Source organism: Sceloporus undulatus, chromosome 1, assembly GCF_019175285.1.
Source record: "Sceloporus undulatus isolate JIND9_A2432 ecotype Alabama chromosome 1, SceUnd_v1.1, whole genome shotgun sequence".
In the NCBI taxonomy this organism is placed as follows: Eukaryota; Metazoa; Chordata; class Lepidosauria; order Squamata; family Phrynosomatidae; genus Sceloporus; species Sceloporus undulatus.
The window spans coordinates 52,999,757-53,013,216 of NC_056522.1; the positions used below are offsets into that span (position 1 = coordinate 52,999,757).

Genomic DNA, 13,460 nt, shown 5'->3' on the forward strand with positions numbered 1-13,460 from the left:
ATAGAGTGCACCAGGAAATTACAATAGAAAATCAGCATGTGCTTTATAGATTATAGCAAAGCCTTTTACTGCATAGATCATCAAAGGCTATGGAACACCCTTAAAGACATATGAGTCCCAACACATCTGATAGTCCTGAGCAGGAATCTGTACTCAAGACAAGAGACTACAGTCAGAACAGAACACAGAGAAATAGAATGGTTCCCAATTGGCAAAGGGGTCCAACCAGGTTGCATCTTATCACCCTACCTGTTCAACTTATACACAGAACATAAGAAAAGCAGGATTGGACACAATAGAAGGAGTGAAAGTAGGAGGAAGGAATATCAACAATCTAAGATATGCAGATGACACCATAATGCTAACAGAAAAACTCAAAGACCTGGAAAAAATACTAAGAAAGATCAAGGAACAAAGTGCAAAGGTAGGCTTATTGTTGAACATAAATAAAACAAAAATAACAACCATAGAGAATTTACATAAATTTAACCTAGACAATGAGAAAATAGAAACAGTAAAAGCATTTTCATATCTGGGATCAAACATTGATAGCAGTGGGGATTTCAGCTGGGAAATTAAAAGAAGGTTAAGAATGGGCAGGGCAGCTTTGAAAGAACTAGAAAAAATCCTAACATATAAAGATATACCATTGAGCACAAAAGTTAGAAACATACAAGCCATTGTATTCCCTATTACCATGTAAGAGGTGGACAATTAAGAAACAAGACAGAAAGAGAATAAATTCATTCAAGATATGGTGCTGGAGAAGAATGTTGAGGATTCCATAGACAGCCAAAAAGACAAACAAATGTGTCCTAGAGTAGATCAAGTCAGAAATCTCCCTGGAAGCCACGATGACAAAATTGAGGCTGGCGTACTTCAAACACATCAAGAGAAGGCACAACTCATTGGAAAAAACAACAATGCTAGGAAAAGTAGAGGGAAGTAGAAAGAGAGGAGGGCCACATGCTAAATGGATGGATTCTACTAGGGAGGTCACAGGTATGAGTTTGCAGGAACTAAACAGAGCAGTGGAAGATAGAGGCTCTTGGAGATGTGTCTCATTCACAGGGTTGCCATGGGTCACAGAATCATAAAATTGGAAGAGACCTCAAGGGCCATCCAGTCCAACCCACTGGCATGCAGGAACTCACAATCAAAGCGCCCCTGACAGATGGCCATCCAGACTCTGTTTAAAGACCCCCAGAGAAGGAGACTCTCTGAGGGAATGTGGTCCACTGTCAAACAGCTCTTAGTGTAAGGAATTTCCTCTTAATCTCTTTTCCTGTAGTTTGCATCCATTGTTCTGTGTTCTATTCTCTGGAGCAGCAGAAAAAAAAGCTTGCTCCCTCCTCAATATGACATTCCTTCAAATATTTAAACAGGGCTATCATATCAACTCTTAACCTTTTCTTCTCCAGGCTAAACATATCCAACTCTGTTAGGGGCTAAACAGGCATTTAACGCTGGCCTTGGGCAGAGGGCGAGTGTGGCATCTACACACTGCACACTCTGACGCTGCCCCAATGCTGGCATCACACCATGTGCCCAACTGCACAGCAGGGGCATCATAGCACTCCTTTAGGGCAGCGTTTAGACATGTGGCACCAAAAGAATGCCAGCAAGGGTACCCTTTTGCTGGCATGAAAAGGAGCTGCATTTTGCCATTCTTTTTAGTGTCAGCAAAGCACCAGATCGGGGCCATCATGGGCAGTTTTCATGGCCCCAATCCGGCGCTGAAAGGGGCAGTGCAAAGCCACCCCTTTGGGACAGTCTCCTCATAGGGCATGGTTTCCAAACCCTTCACCATTTTTCAAACCCTTCGCCATGCTCCATCATTTCAACATCCTTTTTGAATTGTGGTGCCCAGAACTGGTTACAGTATTCCATGTGAAACTGACTCAAGGGCAGTTAATAACAACAAACATATATTGATACTGAGTCTTCACTATTACATATATAGCAAAATGAATCTTCTAAAAGAAGACACTGAAAGAACTAACATTTTGTAAGCACATTTATTGCTTTCACACATCAATACTAACACACCACTTCAAAGATATAAAAGACCTGTATCACCTCAGATAGCCCTTAGAGGGTTTAGGGCAAGGGCCACAATTTGCATCTTTATGGAACCTGTTACATTTTATTTCACTTCCACAACTATAAAACTATGTTCAATAACCTGAGGCTTTAATATCATTCTATATTACATCTGAAAGAGTGGGCTGATATCCACTAAAGCTCATGTTAACATAAAAATCGGTCTTAAAGGTGCTGCTACAGTATATTACTCCTTTTTTGTAGAACAGCAAGGCACTGATGGACTAGACAAACTGCTCTTTTGTCTATCTAACTACAAATGCTCTGTCAGTGTTACGAAGCTGAACATTACTGCAAGATCTTTCAGCCATATCTGAGTTAGTCATTCAACGTTTTCTCAAGCAATGCCATCTGACAAAAAAGAACAGTACCATCACTTCAAACTAAGACTTTTATTACTACTTCTTCTTCTTCAGTGGAAAAAAAAATCTCTAAAGCACAAATAAAAGCTATTTCAGAATCTGAGAGCCAGCAACAGTGAAAGGCAAGTATGGCTCTAACTGATAAAGGCAAAAGATTAATGCTATCTGTTAAACTATAGTGAAACAGGCACACTTGCACTGCGGCTTGCTCCCTCACCCGAGACAAGCAGCATTTAATTGCTTATCACAACTATATCTTTAAAGTCAGACCTTGAAAGAATCCCCAAACAGTTACGTGATGTTAAATTTTCATGTTGTTTTGAACTAATCATATTATTGCATTTCATGGTTTGAGTTTCTAAAATTATGCAACATGAATTATCGGAACAAATTGATACAGCTCAAATGCTCTTTATACTTCAGAGTTTCCAACTCTTTCCAGACATATCAAGCTTACCTGAATCCAAGGAGGATACCAGTTGCTATGACAAGGGCAGAAAAAGAAAGAGCATAGCCAGTAGTGTAGATGACAGAAAGGAATAGCATCTGTTTTTCTGGTGAATCCTACAACACAGCAATACAAAGAAAGCTCAAGTGTAAGGTACAGCTATTGGACTAATCCATCTCCGTTACAGCTGCTAATACAAGGCATAATTTAGTAAATCAGGAAGAAGTGCTGAGCCAACAATCTCATACCAAAAGATAAAAAGGAAAAACACATCACTGACATCAATTCTATAGTATTAGCAAGTTTCAAACATTGTGTTTTCTGTTATTCAGGCTTGTAAGAGATGAATTATTGCACTGAAACTGACTCTTACTTTGGGTTTTACATTCTGAATGAAGTATGTGGGGGCTTCTCCTACATTAGGAGAAGAAAAATAAAAAGAAAGTTCTTCATAAACACCAATGCTGATGATAAATGGCTTATGACCCAACCTGGTGGTCTGTGAGTGTTTTGGGTTGATAGGTTTTAGTTTGGAAATGATTCTTTTAAAAAAGAGAGAGGTAGTCAGAACAGGAATATGTCAATGACTCAGCATTCCACTAAAAGGTAAAGGTAAAGGCAGTCCCTTGACATGAATGTCTAGTCATAACCGACTGTAGGGGTCGGTGCCCATCTCAATTTCTAAGCCGAAGAGCCAGCGTTGTCCGAGGACTGCTCTGGCACTCATGTGGCCAGCATGACTTCACCAAACACTGTTACCTTCCCACTCATAGAATCATAGAGTTGGAAGAGACCACAAGGGCAACCCAGTCCAACCTCCTGCCATGCAGGAGCTCTCAATCAAAGCATCCCCGACAGATGGCCATCCAGCCCCTGCTTACTGAGAAGTGGTACCTATTTATCTACTTGCATTTGGATGCATTCGAACTCTGATGTTGGCAGAAGCTGGGACTAGTGACGGAGCTCATCTCATTATGCAGCACCCGGGCCTCAACCTGCCAACCTGCCGATCTTGCAATCAACAGAGTTAGCATCTCACCATTTGAGCCACTGCATTACACTACTGTACTGTTAATGCTTCTTTAAACCATATCTTTTGGAAATATCCCACATATGCCCTATTCTTAGGGGAAATAAATACAAAAATAAATTTAGTACTAGAAAATTATTTGATAATTAGTGATGTACAGAAAATTTAAAATTATTCACCCACATTTTGGAACTTAACACATAGCATAAATGACTCGACTGCTAAAACACTGATATTCCAGTATTGGAAAGATAACACATTATGTCCTGTGATCCAGTGGATGGAAGATTTAATAACATTTGCAACATATGAATGAGGGGTATGTCAATGTAATTTATAAATGGACTTACCCACCCGGATTCCTTGTGAGTGGGCAGGATACAAATAAATAATTTATTATTATTATTATTATTATTATTATTATTATTATTATTATTATTATATTCAGATATTTGGCCAGCTTTTATTGATTGTTGCTGTAATTACAGTTGGCCCTCCTTATCCACGGATTCCTTATCCATGGATTCAAGCACTGACAGCATGAAAATATAGCAAAAACATATAAATTGTAAAAAGCAAACCTTGACTTTGACATTTTATGTGCAGGACATCATTTTACTATGTCACTGTACTGAATGGGACTTGAGCATCCACAGATTTTTTTTTATCCACAGGGGGTCCAGGAACCAAACCCCAGCGGATACCAAGAACCCACTATATATTCATTTACTGTATATTCCACCCTCCTCCTCCTCCACCACCACTTATATATATATATATATATATTTATTCTTCCAATATAGGGACTCAAGGTGGCTAACAACATTTTGAAAACTGTGGCGGGTTACAAACAGCCCCTTGCACCGCCATTCGCAGCGTAGGGAAGCCCCAGCGGCCAGACCACGAGGCTTCCCCGCACAGCGAAAAAGGAGTGCCGAAATGGCGCTCCTTTTCGAAATGCGAAAGTGGCGCCGCGAGGGGCGGAGCACGCCCTCGCGGCGTCACTTCCACTGCGACACGTCTGGATGCACAGCGTACAAGACGTCAAAATGGTGGCGCCCATCTGGATGGGTGCCGCCATAAAGTCCGCGCTCCGCGCATACTGGCAGGAAGGGCCATAAGGAAGTTAAGAACCTTCCTAACCCTAATACGGCCCTTCCTAACCCTAGTACGCGCGGAGTGCGTACTTTATGGCGGTTTATAACCCGCCCATATGAATAAAAAAATCTGTTTTTAAAGTCTCCTTATTCCTTATTGTAATGTCATAACATCATGATATGTATATGAGAGCCTTACGATGTAATTTTACTTTGCATAATATTTTAATAAGAAAAAAAGAAAGTTAATTCAATCTATCCAGTTAGATTTTATCCTTAAGAACCACTATCAAATCTGTACTGACTTTCATCAGATTAGAACCTCCAAAAAGGAATATTTCTTGTTGCATTTTTAAATTTTACTGTGTAGTGTGAGAATAGGATGGTCAGACTGGTTTAAGTGAAAAATAAAAATAAGTATTTACATTTCAGGATGCCATATAGTATTCAGGGTTTTTATATCATTACCCCCAAAGCTCTCTACTTTATGGTAATGAGAAGGTGCCAAATGCCCAAGTGCTACCATTAAGCATCTGCCTTCTTGGAAGCCTTTTCCATAATGGTGAAATGGAGACAAAAATGGCAGCACTGTAATTCAGCTTCTCTGAATACAATCCACTGAAATAGCAGAGACAGTCAGAAAAAAAATGCTGAAGCACATGGGAAAGCCAGCTTTGGGACCTCTTGCACTTCAGTTAACCTCATTTGCAACCTGGAGAATTCCTTCTCCAGTATCCTCTGTCTTCTGCCTGTATTCTTCCCAATCCCATTGGATATTCTTATAAAAGCATTGTAGAAAATTGTTGGTGCAGTTTGCTTCAGCATATTGGGATGAGGGGGAGGGTACTATTGTACTCCTGCTTAAGGTCTTTCAATAGGTATTTTCTTGTCTTCTGTGACAACAGAGTATCAAGCTAGAAAAGCTTTTGGTCTGATCTGGCATAGTTCTTCCAGTACCAGGAAGTCACCACTTGAAATTTCATGTTGGTCGTAGTTTCAGTAGCTGGCTTTAAGCAACACATATCTCTCAGGCTCAACTCCCTAATACAATATAGGGGCAACCTAACAGTGCCTTACAGAATTGTTGTAAAGGTAACTAAGGCGGGATACAGACCGCCCAAAAGGGTGGTCTCCCGCCGCCCCCGTTTGGTGCGCGAGGGAGCCGCAGAGGACAAACTGCACAGCTCCCTCGCGCAACAAAAAGAAGCCGCAAAAATCAGCTTCTTTCTGCAGTGCCATTATGATGCCGCAAGGCGCTAATGGCGCACTTGTGGCGTCATAATGGTGCCGAGACATGCAGACGCTAGGCGTGTATCACGTCAAAATGGTGGCGCCCATGTGTATAGGGCGCTGCCATTTTTACGCCCTCGTTACATGCGAGGGGAAAGGCACATCAGGAAGTGCCGCCCCTCGCGCATAATGACGGCACCCAATAGGGCCCGTCTATACAACGCCAATGGCTGCAGTCTGTTGCTACTCTGGAGTATTGCATTTGTGAATTATCAGAAAATGTGGTGGCTTAGTGGTTAAGATGCTAACTCTGATTATCACAAGATTGGCAGGTTGGCAGGTTGAGATTCAAGTGCCATGTGATGGAGTGACCTCCTGTCACTAGTCCCAGTTCCTGTCATTCTAGCAGTTTGAAAGCATGTAGAAGGGCAAGTAGATAAATAGGTACTTCGGTGGGAAGGTAACAGCGTTCTGTGCAATCATGCTGCCCATATAATCACAAAGTTGTTTTTCAAATGTTGGCTCCTGCAGCATAGTAATGGAGATAAGTGCTGCCCCCTACAGTTGGACATGACTAGACATTCTTATCAAAGGGAAAACCTTTACCTTTTAATTTATATCCTGGCTTCTATGCAATTACCTTAAAGTGATTTATTTCATGCGAGGAACAACGATTACATACTTTAGAATTCAACTATTATTTAGAACTTCATATTTTGACCTGTTTGTGCATGGTTAAACTTGCAGCAAAACTTTTCAATGTTACAACAACTGATTCATAAGGATTTGAGCTCTGAATTCCTTTGGCTTAGAATGCTGATTTACCACTGAGTTGCTCCAAAAGGTCCATGTAGTTATTACTTAGCATACTGTGAGATGCAAGGACATATTTTTGTAGAATGGAATACTGTATGTCAGTGGTTCCCAACCTTCCTAATGCCGCCACCTTTTGATACAGTTCCTCATGTTGTAGTGACCCAAACCCATGAAATTATTCGTTGCTACTTCATAACTGTAATTAAATAGGTGTTTTCCAATGGTCTTAGGCAACCCCCATGAAAGGGTCATTCGACCCCCAAAGGGGTCCCAACCCACAGGTTGGGAACCACTGCTGTATGTCAGCGTTGCCCAGTTAAAGACGACATAATGAAAATTGTAAGAATCCTTTAAAAGACTGATGTGTCTTACACCACTCTTTTGAACCATCCTCCAAATATTATTTTCCCCTGCATTATTATCTTCCTAAAATCAGGATGAGTAACTTCATCTCAAGCTTTGCAATTCCCCCAAGACATCAGGGGTCATATTCCCTGCTGCTGCACTGCCAAACTTAGACAATGTGATGGCAGGAAAATATTGTTGCTTCAAATTAATATTTTTGCTTTAAAACAAGAGACATGTGGTGTGTGTTTGGAATAAAATCTGCTTGTTCAAAGCTCATTTTGCCACAACAGCCCCTACAAATTGGCATCACAGCACCATGCCTCAGAGAGTTCAGTAATTAGTGCATGGATATTTGGAGGGCCATCAAAACATTCAGAGGCAACATATAGCCTAAAAGAAGAAACCATGAGAAACAATAAGGAGTCATATGACTTCATCAATGTAGTCTCTTGTTTTCTTTCAGTGTCACAAAGTTGAGTGCTCTTCCTTTGTACTTGCAACTTCTATTCTGGTATGATCTGGTGATAAATTTAAGGTTGCTATACTCAAGCTACTTGCTTCAACCCCACTGGAAAGTCTGAAAGAATCAAGAATATTTCAGAACTAGAAAATTGTTACATGCTCTGTTACCTCTAAAGCAAAGCAATTTATTTATACAACAGCACTGCTTTTGTGTCTGGGAATAGAAGACATTGAATTCAGGTTGCTAATTCTGCAAGAAAATCTTATATACTTACTTCATCAGGAAGCATGCATGCAGAAATGTTCCTCCAGGGATTGGTAGAATTCTCCTCTAGCAACCATGTGCCCTCAAGCGTACAGAAGCGGTAAACCTGCCCTGTCCAAGACCAGGAATAAAAAACATGATGAAGGAAAAGGACAAATAAAAGTAACTGATGCAAAAGTAAATGATCAGTACCCTCATTTAACAAGTGCAGTTGACGTGTGAAGAATAAAGAGTTATTAAATGTTGGTTGGCAGCAATCCAGTCTGACACCACTTTAACTGTGATGGCTCAATGCTACAGAATTCTGGGAATAGTAGTTTGTTGTGGTACCAAAACTCCCTGATAAAGAAGCCTAAATATCTCACAAAACTGCAATTCCCAGAATTCCACAGCCTTGACCCATGGTATTTAAAATGGTGTCAAATTGGATTATTTCTGGAGTGAAGATTCAGCCATAGGAAAGGAGCTTAAATTGTGCCCCCCTCCCCCGTGTTTCCAGAACTGGAAGAAAACTAAGATCTGAAACTGATCATGCAGGCAGGTGCATATCATGGTTTTCAATTCCTAGGTTTTTTCTTGTCCTGACTAGAATAATTTACTAGCACAACTAAACTAGGCCAAAGTTGGAACCTAAGTTTGTCACAGCTCAAGTAAACAAACTAAGATTTGCCTCCTGGTTTATAAAACTGCTTGGGCTTCATGAGTTTTGCTGTTATGATTGAATATACAGAATTCTGACAAAGGAAAGTCACCATTCTACCTCAAGGAGGTTGCTGTACCATGAAGTTAACACTGAACTTATGAAGCTGAGTCCTGAGCAATATCAGACAACCACTGTTTGTTATCTAACTGTTAAGTTCAACAATTCTGGTACATACTTTTTTAAAAAAAAATCAGTCACTAGTACCTTCTAGAATATATTTTTGCTATAGTTATAATTACCATATATGCTCAACTATAAGAAGACCTCATGTATAAAGTGAGGGCAGGTTTGGGCACCAAAATTATGGATTTTGATATGACCTGTGGATATGTTGAGTGTAAAATGTAACAGGCACAGGTGAGGCTAAGAAAGTGCACACAGGTCAAAAAGGATGAAAAGGCAAATCAAAGAAAATGGTGAGTATGGTCCAAAACACACCACACAAATAATCCTGTTTGAGTACACTTTATTTGCCCTGGCTCAATGACAGTGAATTCTGGGAACTGTAGTTTTGTGAGATATGTAGCCTTCTCTGTCAGAAAGCTCTGGTGCTACAATAAACTCCAGTTCCCAGGATTACCTAGCACTAAACCAGGACAGTTAAAGTGGTCTCAAACTGTACTATTTCTGCCATGTATTTTGGGTCCACGTTAGCAATGATTATAGCCTTTAACATTAACATAACTTTGCCTGATTTCAACCCCCAAAAGCAGACAAACATACACAAATGTGTTATTCCAATCCCTTCAAAGCCTAATTCCTCTCTGCAGCCTTTGAGGGAAGCATCAAAAAGCTGCTGCCATTTTCCCACCCAGGCATTCACAAAGGTCAGAAGTGCTGCTGCTGTGCAGGGGAGTGGGTGCTTCTTTTAAGTGCTCCTGGGATGTATTCTTGCCTTTTGCCACTCTTCTCAGAAAAGGCAATAATTTCTTTTTTGATCAAAGTATAGTACTTACACTGTACCATGGTCAAGTTGACCCAGGTTATTTGAGTTATTTTTTTTTTTTACTAAAATGTATAGACTTACATATAATATATACAGTATATTTTCCTATGTTCTAGCCCTTGTGCATTGTCTTAGGAGAGCAGTGTGTCCTGAAAGGTGGGTTGAAAGCCTCTTAAATAATTAAGAAATATAACTACTAGATGGATCACCAGACTGACTCTCCTCTAGTTTAGGCAAGTCACTGAAAGTAGCAGGAGATAATAAACAATGAACTTATTAAAATCACATCAATTCCAATGACATATATGAATACTGAATAAGTTCCCAAAAGTATTGAAATGATGAAATGTACCAGAAGGTATGAGGCAAATTAAAACAAAGGTCACACAAAAGCCATGGAGTTCTCCAGAATTGTGCAGTATATACTTCTCTTTATGAAAGTATACTCATGGATGGTGAGTCAGTGTGCCATATCATCATGTATTATTCTGCCTTGATCAAAACAACTTTAGGTTAGTGTCCAATTGCTGTCCTTTTGTTTCTTCTCTGGGATATTATTTTTGCACTGGGTTCTGTAGAACCATGCAATCAATAAGCATTTAAGTCTTACACAAAAGAGACCAATATTCTAGAAATTATGCTACACAATTAGGCTGGAGTTTTGGTTTACTTTGTTATCTGCGTTGCTTGCTTTCACACAAAAAAAGTTTCTTAGAAGTAACAGCCTTAACAGCCAGTTTGCTTAGATTCCATGTCAATTACATCCTATTAGTATTAAATGTTTAAATATATGGATTGGTGCCCATAATCCAAACAGTCCCTGTATGCTGATAAAAGAGTGATAGAGGAGGGCAATAGTTAGAACTGGAGTTAATGTCATCGTTTATCTTATTCTTGGATGAGCTTGTAAATCAAATCAAATACTACATCTGGCTAAACACTTTTATACATAGGAAAATATGTTATTGCATGCCAGGAGGCTCACAAATATTTCATTAGCTAGCTCCCTTATGCTGGAAATAAAAAAGCAAATTAAATGCTCTCTCTGTTAAAACAACCAACCTGATCTGCATTTTATTACAGCTGTGTGTCAGAAATGGTGGGAGATTAGTCATCCAATTGTCCTTTGGAATAAATTGTCACATAATTTATTTTAGAAACAATTTACAGCATGTCCTAACCTATCACATATTATCCAGACAGCAAAAGACAAGATGACAGAGAAGAAGCAGAGTATATTTTCCTTTCAGTGTGTTGTGCTTAGCTGTTGAACCATGTAAGTTCTCCCAGATTTAATAACTCTTCTTAATTCTCAGCAGGGGAAATGTTTCAAAAAAGGTAACAATTTTCTTCCAGAAATGAGTAGAATGATTTTCTGTGGTAGATTGACTCGCTGCTTCTTGACAGAGTGGTTTGCCCTTTGATGGTATAAGACAATACATTCTAACACAGAAATTTCTTCTTTCAGCTGCTACACTCAGCCCACACAAACCTAAATTTATCAATTACACAAACAGCATATTGGCTTTGAATAACAACCCTGGATGACAGATAAGGTGAACTCTGGTGGCGCATTGGTTAAATGCCTGTACTGCAGCCACTCACTCAAAACCATAAGGTTGCGAGTTCAAGACCAGCAAAAGGGCTCAAGCTTGACTCAGGCTTGCATCCTTCCAAGGTCGCTAAAATGAGCACCCAGATTGTTGGGGGCAATTAGTTTACAGTTGTAAACTGCTTAGACACTGATTAGGCGGTATGAAGCGGTATATAAATGAAGCTTGTTTGTTTGTTTATAAAACTTCTATGACCAATCTTTTTACTGTTCAACTGCTGCTACTTCTGTTGTGAAGCTACATCTACCAAAGCAGCATACAATTATTGCTACTGTGAAGTCAAAGGCTTACATGGCCAGCATCCATAGTTTTTTGTGGGTTTTTTGGGCTATGTGACCATGGTCTAGAAGAGTTATTTCCTGACATTTTGCCAGCATCTCTGGCTGGCATCTTCAGAGAAGGCTGAATTATTGCTACTATTTATTCCCACATCTCCTTTCCTTTAAGACTGTAGTGACAGCAGAAATATTTGTAATCTTGTCACGCTCCACTAAAATGCTTTTGAAAGGAATAGTTCTGTAGAACCACAGCAGAATCCAACATAATTGTGTTCACCTCCATGATTAAGCACAGTTTTATCCAGTTATGAAGCTCCAATGTAGTAGTAAAAGTTGAATGGAAAAGTAGTTATAGAGCTTTTAACCTCTTATGCTCTGTGTGTGATAAGCATTAGCGAATTTGCTTGGTTTTCTGGGATGCCAACACTTTAACCATTTTCAGGATGGAAGTACATAGATCCCAGGGTGAAAAAGTCCGCAGTCACAGAAGACCTATCAAAATTACAATGATATATGTGGAAATAACTTTGAAAGGATGTCATACTGAAGATGGAGCAAATTTGTTTCCTGCTACTCCAGAGAATACGATTGGAAGCAATGGATCCAAACTACAGAAAAGAGATTCCACAGACATATTAGGAAGAACTTCCTGCCAGTAAGAGCTATTAAACAGTGTGTGGTGGAGTCTCCTCTGAGTGTGGTGGAGTGTTTTTCTTTGGAGGTTTTTAAACAGAGGCTGGATGGCCCTCTGTCAGGGGTGCTCTGACTATTTATGTCTGTGTGGCAGGTGTTGGACTGTATGGCCTTTGAGGTTTCTTCCAAATTCATTATTTTAACTTTCTTTGACTCAGCACACAACAGACATACCTTTTCCTTTGTGCATCTCTTTCCTAAAGCAGGACTTTTCAGGGAGACTTTATTGTAGTTCCATCTTCTGAGGCTACCTCTTCCAAGGCTCACAATACATTTATGCATCTTTTAGTCTCTGATAATGCCCACCTTATTATGATTAATAATTATTTATTTTATTTTATTTTATTTTATTTCCAGGATTTATATCCTGCCTTTCTCCACAAGGGGATTCAAGGCAGGTTTTACTCCCTATCAAAAAGTTTAAATTCCACAGACAGATTTCCTTTCTGTGTTTAAAACCAGAAAGGTGTAGTGACCCTTATTTATCCCATGCCAGCTCATGGTGGGAGAAGACGAGTTCACAGACTGCATTTGTATTCACTTAACTGGGACTTCCCTCCCTTTCTTAATTAGACTCCAGGGATGATAATCATCATGCTGCATTCACATATGCAAAGCCATTTTTTTGCTGCAAAAGCAATTATGCTGATTGAGCACTTGTTTCTGTTCTTCCCCAACTCATTTCACATTACTCCAATTGTCAGAAAGTAAAGTAAATTAGCCCCAGAAGTGTAAAATGAAGCTGGAAGAAAGCCAGAAATGGCTGTCATTAACTTCAAGGAAAGGCCATAAAAAGTGGGTTCCCTCATAAACATGGTGCCATTAAGGGTTTTGTTCTTGCCCAAATAAAATTTAAGGTGATGAATAGAACTTCTAAAAGTCAACATTTGGAGCATGTTTGGGGGATAAACCTTTTATCCACAGCACTGCCAAAATAAGTAGTAGGGACTTGAGCCTCTTGGGAAGCATTTGGCCTATACTCAAAAAGCTCCCTCAAGGATAATCATCAATGAAATACAGGGATGTGAAAGGGTAACAATAGAAATAGAAGTCATTGTACAAAATT

General features: G+C 39.6%; 1 protein-coding gene across 1 annotated transcript in view; it reads right to left on the reverse strand.

Moving 5' to 3' along the window:
* The window catches only part of GLP1R (glucagon like peptide 1 receptor), a 96,466-nt gene that overhangs the window by 44,299 nt on the left and 38,707 nt on the right, over positions 1-13,460 (reverse strand). The window contains exons 5-6 of the mRNA XM_042459230.1: positions 8,172-8,272; positions 2,923-3,029 (exon numbers count right to left, since the gene is read on the reverse strand). Of these exons, the coding sequence (XP_042315164.1) occupies positions 2,923-3,029; positions 8,172-8,272 (208 nt within the window). The remainder of the gene's footprint in view (positions 1-2,922; positions 3,030-8,171; positions 8,273-13,460) is intronic.